Source organism: Gavia stellata, chromosome Z, assembly GCF_030936135.1.
Source record: "Gavia stellata isolate bGavSte3 chromosome Z, bGavSte3.hap2, whole genome shotgun sequence".
In the NCBI taxonomy this organism is placed as follows: domain Eukaryota; kingdom Metazoa; phylum Chordata; class Aves; order Gaviiformes; family Gaviidae; genus Gavia; species Gavia stellata.
This window is the reverse complement of record NC_082637.1, coordinates 84,991,382-85,007,197: the sequence shown is the minus strand read 5'-3', so window position 1 is coordinate 85,007,197 and position 15,816 is coordinate 84,991,382. Positions and strand designations below refer to the sequence as shown.

The 15,816-nt window shown below is 37.1% G+C and overlaps 1 protein-coding gene across 5 annotated transcripts in view; it reads left to right on the top strand.

Moving 5' to 3' along the window:
- The window catches only part of MEF2C (myocyte enhancer factor 2C), a 120,976-nt gene that overhangs the window by 58,013 nt on the left and 47,147 nt on the right, over positions 1 to 15,816 (top strand). For all 5 annotated transcript variants that reach the window (XM_059834168.1, XM_059834166.1, XM_059834167.1 and 2 more), the window contains exon 3: positions 1,585 to 1,788. In XM_059834168.1, coding sequence (XP_059690151.1) covers positions 1,585 to 1,788 — 204 coding nt within the window. The remainder of the gene's footprint in view (positions 1 to 1,584; positions 1,789 to 15,816) is intronic.

Here is a 15,816-nt window from a genome sequence, read left to right as displayed (position 1 = left end):
TCCATCTTTTCTTAGCAGTATGTTGACAGAGGCTAAAGAGATTGAAATGACAATAAAAGGAATAACATTCAGTATACAATTGGGAGAATAAATGTTCATAGTATTGGCACCCAGCCTCATCTTTCTGAGATGGACTAGCAAACAGGGATTAGCAATACTTAAAGGTCACGTTTACCATGGCCTGACGTGCTGGGATTTTAAGGCAGTCTGGGGTCGCAGTTAGCATTAACTTGCATTAGGAGTGTGACAAGATAAAACAGCAGCCATATGAACCACGTACGGACAAATCTTCTTGCCTCAGCATTAAAGTGCAGAGGTGCTACTGCTTATGGGTATTAAGGAATGGTAGCAACAAGTGGTAGCAACCAATAAACTTGGTTGCATGCCTGTCCTTGACGTATCAAATACCTTGACTACATGTTAAATTTGATTAACCATAGGCTTAGCAAAACCGTATTTTTGTCTTAAAAATTCTTGTCACTGAAAATTATTAGAAAAAAAAGTAGATATTGAAAAAATCACAGTCATCATATACGCTTAATGGAAATTGCATATATGATGAAACAGAAGGAGACAAATTCAACCATACAATTAGGTTAAACAACTCATGGTAGTTTCTTATTCCAAGTCACATGTCTTACTGGAACTTGTAAGCTAGTGCAGAAAAGAAGAGAAGAAAATTATTTGATGTGCAAGTCTTTCATTGTCAAAACAGTCCCTGTGGAAAATTATGGTTTTGTACACAGTAACGATATTTTTCATACTGCCTAGGTTTTGCATGATGTCAGGGCATCAGCTGGCCTACTGAGAACTTACAAGCACACCCCTGTTTTTTCCATATAATAGGTACTAAAAAATGCCAGTTAGTATTTCTAAGCATCTAATTTGAAATGAAATTAAGTATGCTACATCTGTGTTTAGAAAAGAGCTTGTTTCAACAGTGGTATTTGTTGCTGGCCAACCATTGTTTGTTCTTCATTCGTGCTTTATATTTCTCATTTCTTACACAAATGTTTGAATTTTTAACGCTAGATATTTCTTCAAAACTATTGTGAGTGTGTTTATATGAACAATGTATCTGTTTCACACAAATTCTGTATGAAATCATCTCTTCCCCTGAAAATCTAGCAGGAGTTGGGGGCATGGAATCAAAGTCAATGACTATCAAAAATAAGAATTTACTCCACATGTTCAAACTATTTACAGCTGCAAATCTGAGATGCAGTTTTAAAATATTGATGGGAAAGATGTACGCAGTATAAAGATTATATGAATTAAAAAGTTACAGAGAAAGATGCAGTATCAACACTTTGTAGTGCTACTTAATGAAAATGTCCCACGCTGTTTATCTGTGCCTCGAGTTTTGTGCAGTGAGAATTATGTTTATTTCCTCACTTACGTAACACACACACACACACACACTTATATTCTATTTTGGAACTGTATTTATATTTATGCATTTGGCTACTGAACGTGTTCAATTCAAAGACTACAGCAGTCACACATTATATTTCCAAAAAAAGAAGAAGGACTACAAAGACCAGCTTGGGGATTTTTGACGGACCTTTTTTTCTTTTTTTCCAGGTGACATTTACAAAGAGGAAATTTGGGTTAATGAAGAAGGCTTATGAGCTGAGTGTTCTGTGTGACTGTGAGATTGCTCTGATCATCTTCAACAGCACCAACAAACTGTTCCAGTATGCCAGCACTGACATGGACAAAGTGTTGCTGAAATATACCGAGTACAATGAGCCGCATGAGAGTCGAACGAATTCGGATATTGTCGAGGTAAGGTTCTGTGTTCTGTGAGGGTTCTTTTTTTACTTTGCTCTGAGATGGAGGTACTCAAAGCAAGAGGCCTGATCATCTTTCTCGAGGGTCGTAGAATGTACTCTGGACGTGACACAGCGGCGGGAGAGCAGAACAGGGACAAGGGAGCATTGGTTTGGGGGTTGGAGATGGTGCGGCAGAGACTGGAAGGAATCCAGGTCTTCTGTGAGCTGTAAGTTTTACCCTGCTGAGTCTCTCATGCTCAGCAGAAACTCCTGTGATGGGATCTCTGGCTCCCTGTTGTCCAGCCTTCTGTGCTGCTTTGTCCCTCTGTCCCGTTGGTCCTCTCCACGCCTTGACCACCACCTCCCAAGTGAATCTCCCCCTTGTCTCCTAGTCGCTCCCAGTGACATGCGCTCCAGAAAACATTGTGTGCCTTGTCTCCTCACTCCAAAAGTTACAATGTCCTCAATCCAGGAGGAACTAAAAAATGTGTTGTAAAAGATGTGGAAGAAAAAATTTAGAATCGCTGCTTTAAGGCATTCAACTGACTTGTTTAGCTTTTTCATCACTTACAGGGGAAGAAGGTTTAATAAAATGCAAGAAAAGTTTACTTACAAGCTGCACAATAGCACATGTTTCAGCTACCTCACACAGAATGCTGTTAGCGTATAATAATAATAATAACAGTATGAAAGCAATACTATCAGAATGCTAGAGACACCTTGTAATTATTAAAAAAAGAAATTATATAGGGCAAGTTGCATTTACAATTACTGAAAATTATTAATTAAAATTTAAGATTTTCAATTTTAAGCTTCTAATATTTGCAGAAAAGTCAGTTTACTTTGTAATCACATTAGGATTCAAGGCATGCAAACTAAATGAAGCTTCCAGTGATTTTGTTGTAATAGCAAAACACTCAGAGTGGTATCTAAAATCTTGGTTATGTGACTTATGCAACTCCCATTTTCAAAGCACCTAAGTGCTTAGGCATCTAACGGTATCATTTTAAAAAGTATTGGAAGGATGAGGTCCTGTCTTAAAAATCAGTGAAACTTATTCATAAATGTTGCTGAATACCTTGGCCTATACACTTAGATTACTTCAGATCTTTTTAAAGGTGTTAGTTTCAGATTTTTAAATAATCTGGATGTTGTCTAAAATGAGACTTTGGTGCTTTTGGAATCTTCACCCAGATTAGTCGTGTATTGGAGATTAGCAGTGGAAGAAAGTAAGTGTGTGAATTACATATAAAATGGTTTTGGTGGAGAAAAAATACTGTATAATAGACATCGTTACACTTGTTACAAGATGTCACAGTCATACCGCCATAGATTGGCAAAGATTGCAACCCAGGAATACATACCGCTTTTCTGTTTACCCTTATGTCGGCATATAGGATGATACTGTTCTGTTTCCTTCATGATCTCCCAGCAGGTTTTCTCCCCCATTAGGAGAGGATGAGGTTCTGACAGCAAAACAAAAATTTATGTGAGTTCAGACTAAGAGGAAAGTACATAATTTCTTCCTCCTCTCCATCATCTCTTTTCCCCTCTTACTTCAAATCTCCTAAATAGACATGAAGCTTTTCCTGTCACCTAGCTCTGGTAAACCCATGTCCTGTTCAGCAGAACTCAAATTCTGTCTCCAAAATAATGCCCTGTCCTCTTTTAGTGGCAGAAAGCCAGAATATTCTTAGCAGGAAAAGTTTCCTGTGATATCTTTTCTTCTTCCTGCAGGCTTTCTTGTGGGAATAGGTGAGTAAGCCAGTAGTTAGGGATTTATTACTTGCTTCACAATGAATGAATACTTTTGATCATGAGGACTACGGTTTTTCAAGAAACTTGAGTGAAAATGTAAAATTTAAAATAACGTCTATTTTGTTGTAACTTTGGGATTTTCAGAAAGAGCACTCTATGCACCAGCAAAGTCACTTTTCCGCAAAAATAGTGGGCCAGTTTGGAGAGGCTGATAGGCAATTTTGTATGCAGATGTGTAATTTACTGGCTATACCCAAAATTTGGTGGGCATCCCTTTTCACTCCTCTAAAAGGAGCCAAATAAAAGTAGGTAATTGAAATGAACATTATTTAAATTGAGTAATCTAACAGTAAACAGAAAAGAACAAATGAAGTGCATGTTTATAGTTTTTCTATATGTTATGTCAGCTTTGAATTCAGTCACTTGATTGTTTTGCTGTTATGTTTTTCAATGTTCGGCCTGTAATGCAAAATACTTAAGCCATACCGATGCCAGTGCTGTTTCAGGATCAAAGGAGGACTTGTGCAGGGTGTAGGTTTTGAACAAGGGTTTCATATTATCATGCCTTCACTTGATAATTAACATCACAGTTACAATAGAGGAATAAAGCCCATGAAAGTATGCAATCTGAGAAATGGCTTGACTCTTAGTGTAGTTTGGATATATTTTTAGGTACAGGATATAAATCTGCCACACGTTTAAATATTTAAATTGATCAGTTAAACTGACTACATTACATGTATTTTCCTTGTAAAGAGTCCATTTTTTTTCGCTTTCAGACAGCTAGATTTCACACTTACAAGTTTTTAATCTTGTTCTTCCAGAGCAATCAACAGCAGCCGAGAATCAGACAGTATTATTAAATCTGATAATTTTCAACTAAATGACTGTTCAATAACTATATTTCAGCAGAAGAAAAGGGCATAACTGTGCTCACAGATTTCTGCTCAGTATTAGAGAAAGAAAACTTTTTTAGGTAGACTTAGGAAAATTTGAAATATAACTGTCAACCATATAAAGGTCTTTTAATTTAGAATCCAATTTCTGTTCACATTCGGCATAATATTAACTATTTAGTTACTTTTTGGTTGTGGTAGAACTGTGTTATCAGTCATTAGAACGTGATCTAACTTCTTTGAACAACCTATATTCAAAGAAAATCAAAAGAGTAGTCCTTTAATATGTAGTTAATTACTATTAAGTTAAACCACTGCTATTCAAAGGGAAAAATAACATGAATTTTCATGTAGGTCTGGCTAAAGCTGTTAATTTTATTAAGCAAATGTTTTCAGTTTAATTACTGGGATTAATTACATTTAGCATTTCTGGAGGTATGAATCTTCAGGCCATAATTTGTTATTTGAAGTATCAGAAGACACCAAGTGTCATACATCTAACAAACATTAAACTGTTTTTCAAGGGAAAAATTATTTGACATTAATTTTAATACTTATATTACTGCAAATCAAGCAATTTGTTCCTACCCAACTTATAGGTATATGGATCTGATTACATCTGTCATGATGGGGTGGCTAATATTAAGAGAATTATGAAGTTCAGTTACTGTCATTTTTTGAGCTCTTTTGGTTTAATGATTTAAACAAATAGCTTATCCTTTCTGTACACATGTAGTGATTTTATTTACATGTAGTAAGTATAACTGAGATGGTCTTTTCCAGTTGCCTCGTTCAAAATGGAGCTGATTAACATGCAATTTGGTATATCTGCATTCTTTAGATCACAAAAATTATCTACCAGCTGAATGTGTTTCTGTTATTACCCAGTAAATATATTTACAACATCCACAGGTAACTAAAAGTCAGTGTGTACTTATGAAGGAGAAAATATTTGCATTCAACACTAAAGTTTATCCATTTTAAGCAACAGTGACAATTATTGTAAGTCTTACCAAAATCTGTGTGGAGGTTTTATGATACGTATTAGTTCTGCAAAAAAATGTTCACTCTGAGACTTCTGTTTAGAGTTAACTGGATTCCTAAAACCGAAGCCTTTATGTCTTCACCCACCAAACCACTCACACCACAGTTGTTCATTCAATTTTTCTTCAGTTAAAAAGTGCATGTTGCTTGCTGGATACAGTAACTTATTTTAAGGAAAAGCAGAACCTGTGCAGGGTTCCTTCCACACTGAGGGAAAAAAGATCAATTTCATCTTTATGCTAACTTCCAAGTGCTGTGTGTAAATACCAGGAACAATATATTCAGCTGTTGTCATTTAAAAGCCTGTGATATAATTACTAGAGGATTTGTAATTCTTTACTTTAAAATGGGATTACATTTATTTCCTGTCATTACAAAATCCTGTGGCATTTGGTACACAGTCTTTTGTACAGAAGTAGTGTTTTTGCAACTAGAGTTCCAATCTGTCCTTAGAAGTTTGTCAATAAATCCATTTCCTATCTGCTCTATCAGAAAAACACTTACCATATGAGTTTGTTGTTTAACATTATCGGCACAATTGTATAGGACTAGGCAACAATTTTCTTAAGGCAATGAGGAAATAGGGAAGAGTAAATGTCAGAGTTTTACAACAGACAAGTACATGCATTATGCATTTTTTGCAGTTATTTAAATGAGGCCAGATCCTCTCCTTGTTTCTGCAAAACAGAAGTGGATGTAACACAACTGACTTGAGTGGTGTTTCACTGCCACACTACTGTGAGTAACGAGAACCCAGTGCCAAAGCACTGTAAGCCCACTGCTTAGGAGCTCAGAAAGGGCATCGCCCTTAGATTGTAGAGGGCATATTTCAGAGTAGGAATACAGGGAAATGTTTTGCATCTTGGCTGCAAATGTAATTACAACCCTAACCATATCACAGAAATCTGCTGTGGTTCTTCAGCAAAGCCATCAAGCCTCTGCTGATTTAAGGTGACACTTCCTGCCTGTTTTCTCTCTCGCTGTCCCTTCTTCCTTGTCGTTTCTTTCATGTCAAAGCATCGGCTACTGTCTCAGCTTTAGCAGACCTCTAGTGAGTTTTCACTAAGTCCTGGTTTTGATTCTGTTTCTTCGATACTGAGTCTAATACACTGATCCTTGCTCTGTGTGCACATAAATCATTCCTCCACAAATCACTAACCACTTAATCTTTCACCTCTTTTTAGCCCCCCAATCCATCAATTTCTTTGACCCTGCTGCTCTTATTGTCCCTCTTTCTCCAACTGGCTTCTATTCCTCTGCTGATTCAGTGGTCACTGCCTTTAACTCAAGTTCTCCTACTAGGTCAGCCCTTTCAAATTCATCCCATTAAACCTATCTTCTGCTTTTTGGCCAACATACATCCACCTCCTCAGTTCCCCTCTGCCGTACCACTAATCACTGGTAGAGAAAAAAGAGGAACAACACAAACTTCCTCCATTTTTCTCTTTGCTAACAGGTTCTATGTTATCAATGCTGATCACCCACCAAATCTTCTGTGAATTTTGTAAAGTTCACTACTTAAAGCTGCTACTTTGCATGCATGCACACACATCTGTCTGATCTTTGCAGCTGTCTTTTATCTTACAAGAAACTCGTCCATGACCTCAGTGTCTTTTCCTTTCCTGAAATATCTCTCTTGCGATCTGTCTTTGGCTCTATCTTTTACTGGCATCTGGCTTCAGCTACTGCTTTTTTTCTCTTTTTGCTTTTTTTCTACACTTAGAAGGCGTTCAGGGTCCTTGACATAGACTTTTGCATATAGGAAGATGTCAGCTCCTGCAATACACTGTCATATCCTGCTTCAATAAAACCTTATCCTTGTTTGGCTTCTCAGCTTACTCTGTGGGGTTTTTTTCACCTGAATAGTTATCAGGCATACTATGTCCTTTCACCCACCTCCCCACTCACTCTTGCAATTTTGTTGTATTCTAATGCACACTAACAGGTCCTACCTCAGAGTATTTACAGCCCTACTTCAGACATGGCACAATAAGAACAGGTAGGAAAAAAAGGTGATGATAATACAGTAACATGATTCTCCATGTAAGACACACCAATCCTGCTTCCGTCAAACAAGGTTTATCCCTTTCGTACCAAAGACCATCTTTTGACCATTTCTGAGTGTCTCCTCATCTTCAATTGATCCTCAGTTTCATCCTTCTTAATCTCTTGTCAATTGCACTCCAGTACATACTTCTTTTTCTGTCTTCCTGTCCCTGAGAGTGCATTAAGTGGTGCTCTCCTTTGCCTCTTGTCTCACCAGCTGCTCCTTCTGTCTGCCTGTTAGGGATCACTTTTCCATTACACCTAATGCCCCTCCATCCTCTTTTCCCTCTCCTTTCTCACTGAAATTGGGTAAGTTCGGAGAAATTCACATTGAGTGAATTGTGGCTTTTCGTGACACTGAAGAATTCGTCAAGAATTAGCCTGAGCTACTCTAGGAGACTTTAATTATCCTAGGACCATTGTGATGGGGTTGCTGGTTGGCCATGGGGAAAAGAAGTAGTTCTAATTTGCAATAATGCATCAGATTTTTAAATAATTTACAACTTACAGATTCTTTTTCATAAATAATCAGCATCTAGCATTGTCTTTTTAACTTGTTTTGCATAGGGTCGTACATCATCATTGCTTTAGTAACTGCTGATGAATTGGCCTTTTGCAGAGTATTTTCCCTTCCCCAGTGGACTCCTGTATTTGGTGAGGGAGAATGAACTGAACACAGCAAGAGAGATGACTCCCATTTGCAGCAGCATTTTCCCCCAGGGGGAAGAAGTGAGCTTGTGGACATGTGAAATTCTCCCTGCAGATTGCACATCCTTCGTGTTTTACAACACACGGAGATATCGTTACAGACCTTAATGTGAAGATGGTAGGGAACCAAGTAATACCAAGCCCTATAGGGTGGTGGAATTCAGAATTTTGCTTTTGTGTGTGTGTTGTTGCTTGTTAAAAAAGCATTTTGCTCTAAAAATATATGTATAATGGAAACATGCGACTAATGATAGTGTTATGTGTATTCATTGTTATGAATACTTCCACAGGTTTGTAGAAGAACTAGATTGAACTGAAAATCTGATTGCTTTTAGTATGACCAGCAACATAGCGTTAATAGTCATGAAACACTACTAAATCTCCTACAGGCTTGAGGGACTTGAGACTTAAAACTTTGTACAGCTTTAGCACATTGGAAGGTTGGAGTTGATGAGGATGGCACTCAAGCAGCAAAAGGTGCATGCATGTGACATGCTGCATGGGCAGTATATTGTGGCCCATGCCACCGTCCTGTTTTTCTGATGGACTTACTGCATACTACCCCATCAATTCTTACAGGTGTGCTGTGGGTCCTGTAGCACATGTAGGATTAGTCACTTGGTGTGGAAGTTCTGAATGAGATGGAGAGGAAAAAACATTCCTTCTGTCAATTATTTCTAAAGGTCACAGAGCTAATGACTAGCTGGGAGGTTAATTAGATTCTGAAAGCCTCTTCATATCAATTAAGACTCTTCTATGTATATTTGTGGTAAATAAGCCCATATAACTCTCTAAATGTGCTCTTTTTAGGAAAAGTAAGGCAACTGTTGTAGCTTGTTTAATGTAATAAGTGTATTTTCTTCTCTTGTCATCATAACATAATACTGCATGTAAACAAGCTGTGAAATACACATCAAGTCAGCTCTTTAGCTGTTGAAATCAGGGGAATTATTTCAGCTACCATGGGCTGAAGATCTGGGACGGTATAGGAAGTAAGCCTGTATGTAAGAAAGGTTATTCAGGGTGATCTAAAGACAGTACAGTCTATTGGATACTGCCCTGGACTAGGACTCATGAGACTTGGATTTTATTAATAGCTTTGCCAAATACTGTTGTGTGACCTTGGACAAGTCACATTTCCTCCTAAAGCTTCAGTTTCCCTATCTGTAAAATGGGGATAGTGTTATTGATTTTCTTTGTAAATTGGTTGAAGACCAGCTACTGTTACCAGTTTCCACAGACCAGGAGATGATTGGACAGGGTCAAATGGCCAAAGAATTTCCTTTGAATAGCGATTTAGGCTTTTTAAATTCTTACTCCTTGTTTCATTTTTAGTAAATATGAGCTAAATCATTATTGCTAACCTCATGTATGACAAAATCATGGGAGTGGCTTCAAGATCATCAGCATTATTCTGATATTCCTTCGGTCTTTCTTTCTTTGCCTTCTGAGTTTTGAGCCTTTGGAAAATGTGTTTGTAAACTAATATCCTCATGTGAGTTTTTTCTGTGTTGTTCCTAACCACAATTAGTACAAAAAGATCTTGGAGGGGAAAATACCCCGTTTTCAAAAATGCTAAAAAACTCTCCATTTTATCAATCTTAATTTCATTTTTTCAAGCAATTAATTCAGAACTACATCTTTTTTTAAACAAAAGCTTGTATTCCTACCTAATCTTATTATTCCATCAATTTGGGCTTTATGTAAATATTAGCTATTACAAGACCACAAGAAAAACTTCAAAGCTGGAAAACTGTGGAAGGCAATTCTATTCTGTCCAAACTAGTCCCTCAATGGGACTGCTGTTTCACTCAGTAGGGCTGTCCAAATTAGTCCCTCTAACACATCCAATAGACAGCAATTTATTCCCTTCCTTCCACTTATCCACATGAGATTTTTGACTCTTTATCTTTCCATCCACAGGCTATTGTTTAAGCTCTCCTTGATAACTCTATAGCATCCTGTTGCTGTGCGTCTAACAAGTGATAGACTTTTGATGCTTTGCAACCTAGAAGAAGAAAGGTAGAGGGTCAAGTGTTGGTTGACAGTATTATGTTTTTGTCTAATGTATTTCAAATTAATCCAGTATGTGAAAAGTGCAGCTAAGGGAAAGTAGCATAATGAGTTGTTTTGTTTTGCTTTCTCTCAAAAAAGAAAGTTTTCCACTATGATTTATTTGCAACAAGGATTTGTTTGGCATGAAACATGGTTTGTAATCCTAATGTATCTCAAATGGAAGTGAAATAGCTCACCTGATCACTTGTTTTTCCATACCTGGAAGAAGAGAATAGGGACAGAGAAAACTAAAATGGATGCAAAGGTAGTTACTTTGCACATGGTAGAGCAAAAGCTACTTTTGAATATATTTTGAGGGAGCTCTGAACCTCCTGATTTTTACATACTGAGGATCAGTTCTTGTTATTGGTCATGTCCCCACGTTATTTTTTTTTATTCTTTTGTTCTTAATAATAATTTTTAAAATATTTTAATAACTTAGGAAATGTTTTGGACGGATTGTTGTAAAAATGCTATGATTACAAAAGTGAAAAGTATGTGCATAATATAAATGTGTTTCAAACTCTGTTCATAGTTCCTTTCTTTGTCAAACTGGGAACTTAAATCTGTATTTCTTAGAGCGAGATCTATTTCACAGATCACTGTTTCTTTCTCCAAAACATGATATATCTGGCTGAGAAGCTGGAAAAATCTTACATGTCTGTGTAACATTCTTATAACTTAATAGCTCCAAAGTTTTATCCCAATCTAGTCATTGGAGAATGTTCTTTGTTTTTGTAGTCACTGTTTCACATAGTAACAGCTTGTTGTATTTTGGTCTGTTTGCCAGAGGGTAGGTTTATTTTTAAATCCCTGAACTCTGAATTTTCTTTATTTTTCCAAGATTGGAAGCAGCTGAAATGCCTGGAGTTACAGGTTGAAGGGCTTGCTTCACAATATGAGATGGGAAGCCTCATCCCCTCCCCCTTTTGTGTTTTTCTTTTTTTAAGTTTTTCCTAACAAATGTCTCTTAACTGATATTTGTCTAAAAATAGAAAACTGCCTAACTAAAAATAGCTTGGCTCTCAGTCTTGCCAAGGAAAATGGAGAGGAATAGGCGTGGAATAGAAGGCTGAGTAATCCAGCTCTATTCATTCACAGATCCCTTTGAGAATGCAGGCGATGATAAAGTGCCCTCAAAAAACCACAGGCCTGACTTGCTCTCTTCAGACTCCTAGGTGCCAATAAACATTTTAGCCCAGGGATATATTTTTTTTTCTCATAGATCGTAAACACTTTCTGAAAGACAAGGCTTTGTTTCACAGAAGCTAACTTACTGTCAAAAATAGCTGACTTTCCTAAGGTCCTTTTTTTTGACTTTCCACATGTTTTTTAATTTATTTTCAGATGAGCAATGACTGCAATGTTCTGTCAAGAATTACCATGAAATGTCACATATCTAGTGTGAATGAATGAAAAAATAGATGCTTTTCATTGATTTCATACTTAAAATTGTGCCCTCAAAACTTCACATATCAGTAAGAAAGAAAAATTTATTACTCTGATTCTGAGCAGTAAAAGTGAGTGAGTAGATAGCTGATTTATTTCACTGAGAAATCAAACTTTAGCTGCAGAGCACTTCTGCATATATATAAGTGAAGTTTTTTATTTGTAATTCTTCATTTATCTGGAACTCACATTTCACCAAGACGGTAGAGGAGATGGGAATGCCAAGGGTCAGGATCTAATTAACTTAAAAATAAACCTGTTGAGAACCCCGCAAAGCAGGAACTTTTCATTTGAAAAGCTCTCATATTACAGAAAGTCAATCTTGGTTTGTGCTACAGAGGTTTTTATATCACATCACCATTGCGATATTGCAGTGCGATGTATCATTAATACTAGATGGCAGAAAGGACACCAGGAAGGGTTGAGCATGTTACTTAAAACAGGAATGTTTGTTGTTATTTTGTATGGAGTTTTTTGGGTTTTGTTTTTTTTTTTAAAATCTGAGTAACCTGGTCAAACACAGCAACAGGGTGTGGAAATGTCAGCGCAGTTCACAGGGTTATTTGAGCCTGAGTATTGTTTTGTTCAGTTCCTGTAATGCTGCTTGTGATAAGACTCTGGAGACAAAGGACGATAATTGATGGAAAGGGACTTAAATCACTCCAAAAAGAATCAAGGTCCTTGTATTTGGGTACATCGACTCTTCTGGTCTCCTTCCTCCTTGTAAAGCATTTTGTCTTCTTGCATGTTGGCCCCCTACTGCTCTTTGTAATGGAGGCAGACCACAAGTGATTCCTTTATGCACTACACAGGGTGTAATTGTGTCTGTGTGGTGTATTAGTAATTGCCAAGGCTGAATTCCCGTATTGTATCTTCACTGCAAGCATGGAAAAATAGGACACACTACCCTGCATTACCATTTTCAACCTAGATAGTGAGCTACTTATAGCTATGTTCCAGACACGAATGCTTTTGTGAGCAAACCCATTTTTCATTTTCATCGTTGAGACATCCCTGCTTTGTAAGGTAAATACAAAATGTGGTTATTTACCTGGATTCTTACACAGTAGTAATAATCACAAGTATAGAAATACCGCATCTTCTTTTACCACACAACTATCTTTAATGCGAACTACTGACCTTGCCCTCTTTTTCCCCAAGACTTTTTGTTTTATTGGGCTCCCATAAGCTGTCAACTGTTCTTTGTCAAACCAGTTTTGAAGATTATGCAGCACTGAGTTTCTAGTAAAATCAGCAAGTGATGCACAGTTCTTCATATGCTTACACATGAGCAAAGGTTTTTTTAGTGTATAAGTGTTTCCAGATGTGGGCCCTTAGCCACTGCTCATAGCTGTATTAGGTAAAAAGAGCCCTACGCTATGAAAAGCCAAAAAACTCCAATATGCAAAGAAGTCCACCATTCAGGTTTAATTAGACCCCTGATTTAAAGTCTAGAGTGGTCAATGGGACCTTCAAAACTCTCTGGTTACGGTTCCTAGCACAGACACCAATTTCTACAGATTCTGTCGCCTTTTGTAGTGAGCAATAGTAGAACAGGTCTTATTTCTACAAAGATTCATAGAAGTCCTGTTTCAAAGAGCGAAACAATTCACAAGAAGAAAGTTGAATGCTCCTGCAAATTCCTGCAGAATCGTGGCTTTATTTCTGAAGCAGTTCCAGTGTCAGTAAGGGTGGCAGAATTGGGATCTAAATAGTTCGCATCATGAGTAGCATTTATGTATCTATATGGAGAAGTCAAAATGTCCACTTCCCTTCCACGCCACAGAGAGCTGGCAGTAAGTGAGCCCCTTCCCTGAGTAAGAAAGGCACTGTGCAAGAGGAGCTTCATCACCAGAGAGGGTGGGAATACAAAAAGTCAGTCTAATCCTGGCTTTTTCCCTACTTCACGCCACCTGCTAGGGAGCTGGCATTTTAAATGCTCTGCTCAGGCCAGAGCACCTTACCCTTCATTCTGTTTTGCAGGAAGCAAAATATCTCCATACCTCTCCTTCCCTGGACTGCACACAGATAACACTATCTGTTCTTGAGATGCCTTTCCACAGTTTTCATAGTTCTGGCAAAAGTTCTGTTAAACTTCAAAATATGCTGACTTTTCTTCCTTGTTACAGTAAGAAGGTATAAATTAATTATTTATTTGTGTGCTATAAAATTTGTATCCATCCTTTATGTATTATGTAGTTCATATTGATTAGACTCCATTTGCCCTGAATTCAGGGGGGCCTCTATGTGTTTGTTTATATAAAAGACAATTGAAATTAATCTAAGTTACCAAATTCGCAGGCCTATAAAACCTCAAACACATATGCGTTATTGTTCTACATTTTTAATACTCACAAGTCTAGCGGTGAGTATTAATGTCCATAATCCAGAACTGTTGAATGTAGTTAAATCTTAAATAGCCATTGTTCTTTGAATTAAAAAAGAGCCTTTAAAAGAGTTTCGGTCAACATTTTAGTTGTAGCTTATAAATCCACAACTTTAGGTTGTTGTGTTTTCCTTACTTAATTTTGCTATGAGTGTTTTTATATATGGTTACCAGTTAATGGAGGAGTAAAAACTTCTATTAAAAGAAGTTGCATCATATGTGTTCTAAACAGTTCAGTAATGCTTTTGCATGCTAGACAGTGGTGTTAATGGGAAAAAGCCGTGATATATTGGATAGGCTTGCATTAAAAAAAATCTCAAACCCATTTATTTATGTCATCCTGTGTGATCTATAGACAACTATAATTACATTTTATGGTGCAGAGTTATGAAAATGTGCATGCACTTTACTTTGGGTTGTTAAAGTATACGTTTATTTCTTTGATCAAATGTTACAGCACACAGGCTGTTCAAAGAAAGCAAATTATAGAAGAGTCAATAAGAGTACTTTAAACAACACACAGCTGCTATAGATTGATTCAAAAGAGACCAAAATCTTGACAAAGAAGCAGTTCCTAATGGAGTGTATGGTGTTTAAAGTATGATTAGCTTACTACAATAGAATCATGGCTATAGCATGAAAAATATAAAAACACATATTTTTTCCTTTCCTTGTTGTAATCCAAGACTTGGTTATTACATACTTTTAGCCTGTTAAAACATATATCAGTAAAATGGAAGTTTTACACTTTCGTCTCCAGCAGTCACCAGTATGTGCCTTAGCATTTAATCTGTATTTTTGTAACCTATGTGAAAAGAAGCTTGCCTTCTCAGATGTAAATTTTCACACAACCCACATACATTGTTTAACTCATGAATAAAAATTCATAATTATGCTCAGTACTTTCCATCCTATATCTGAAAGTTGTTCACAGAAGTGACTAAACATAAATTTTAAAATATGGCAACTAAGGTTGTTTATCCAAAAACTTAATCTGGAGGCACATGAACTTTGTGAGAGATCTTATTTGATCTTGAAGATTCTTAGGGGCCTGTACTGTGCTTACTGAGTATTAACCCAATCTGGGTCCAAATGGAGAGTCTTTTACCAGTTTAAGCCCCAAAAGATCTAGGAACTCTCAGTCTTCCATGAACAAAATACCCCTGGCAAGCAATTCCTAATGCAAGGCACAAGTATAGGATCAAGCTTTTCACAAAACAGAATCAGAAAATATTGCTGGTGTTTGTGTGCTACCAAAGGGACAGAGACTTCAGTTTAATTCCTTTCTTAAAGGATTCTTTCTGCATTTTATGGAGAGCCTATTCAACGTAAAATGCCAACACCAGTTCTGGAGCAGAAATCAGATTTCAACAGACTCCTCCCTGAAAGAAAAATGCTGTAACAAGCCACAGAGCTCTGTCCCCTATTGAGTTCCGTTTCTCTGACCCAACAAATGTTGCATTTGTTAATGCACAAAAGCAAAATATTACAGGGACGTGCAGAGGTTTAACCTGTCTAGAACTGCGTAGAGCATGGGAAGCTGTGTAAATCCTATCCCTTATAGGAGTATGGGAGGCAATATATTTGAGCCCATTCAGATCAAAGAAGAAACAGAACCTGTGTTTCCAGTTTTGTAGCAGGTTTCTAACTGCTAGTTGTTATACAAAAAATCTGCAACAGCAGCCTTTTCTTAAAAGGG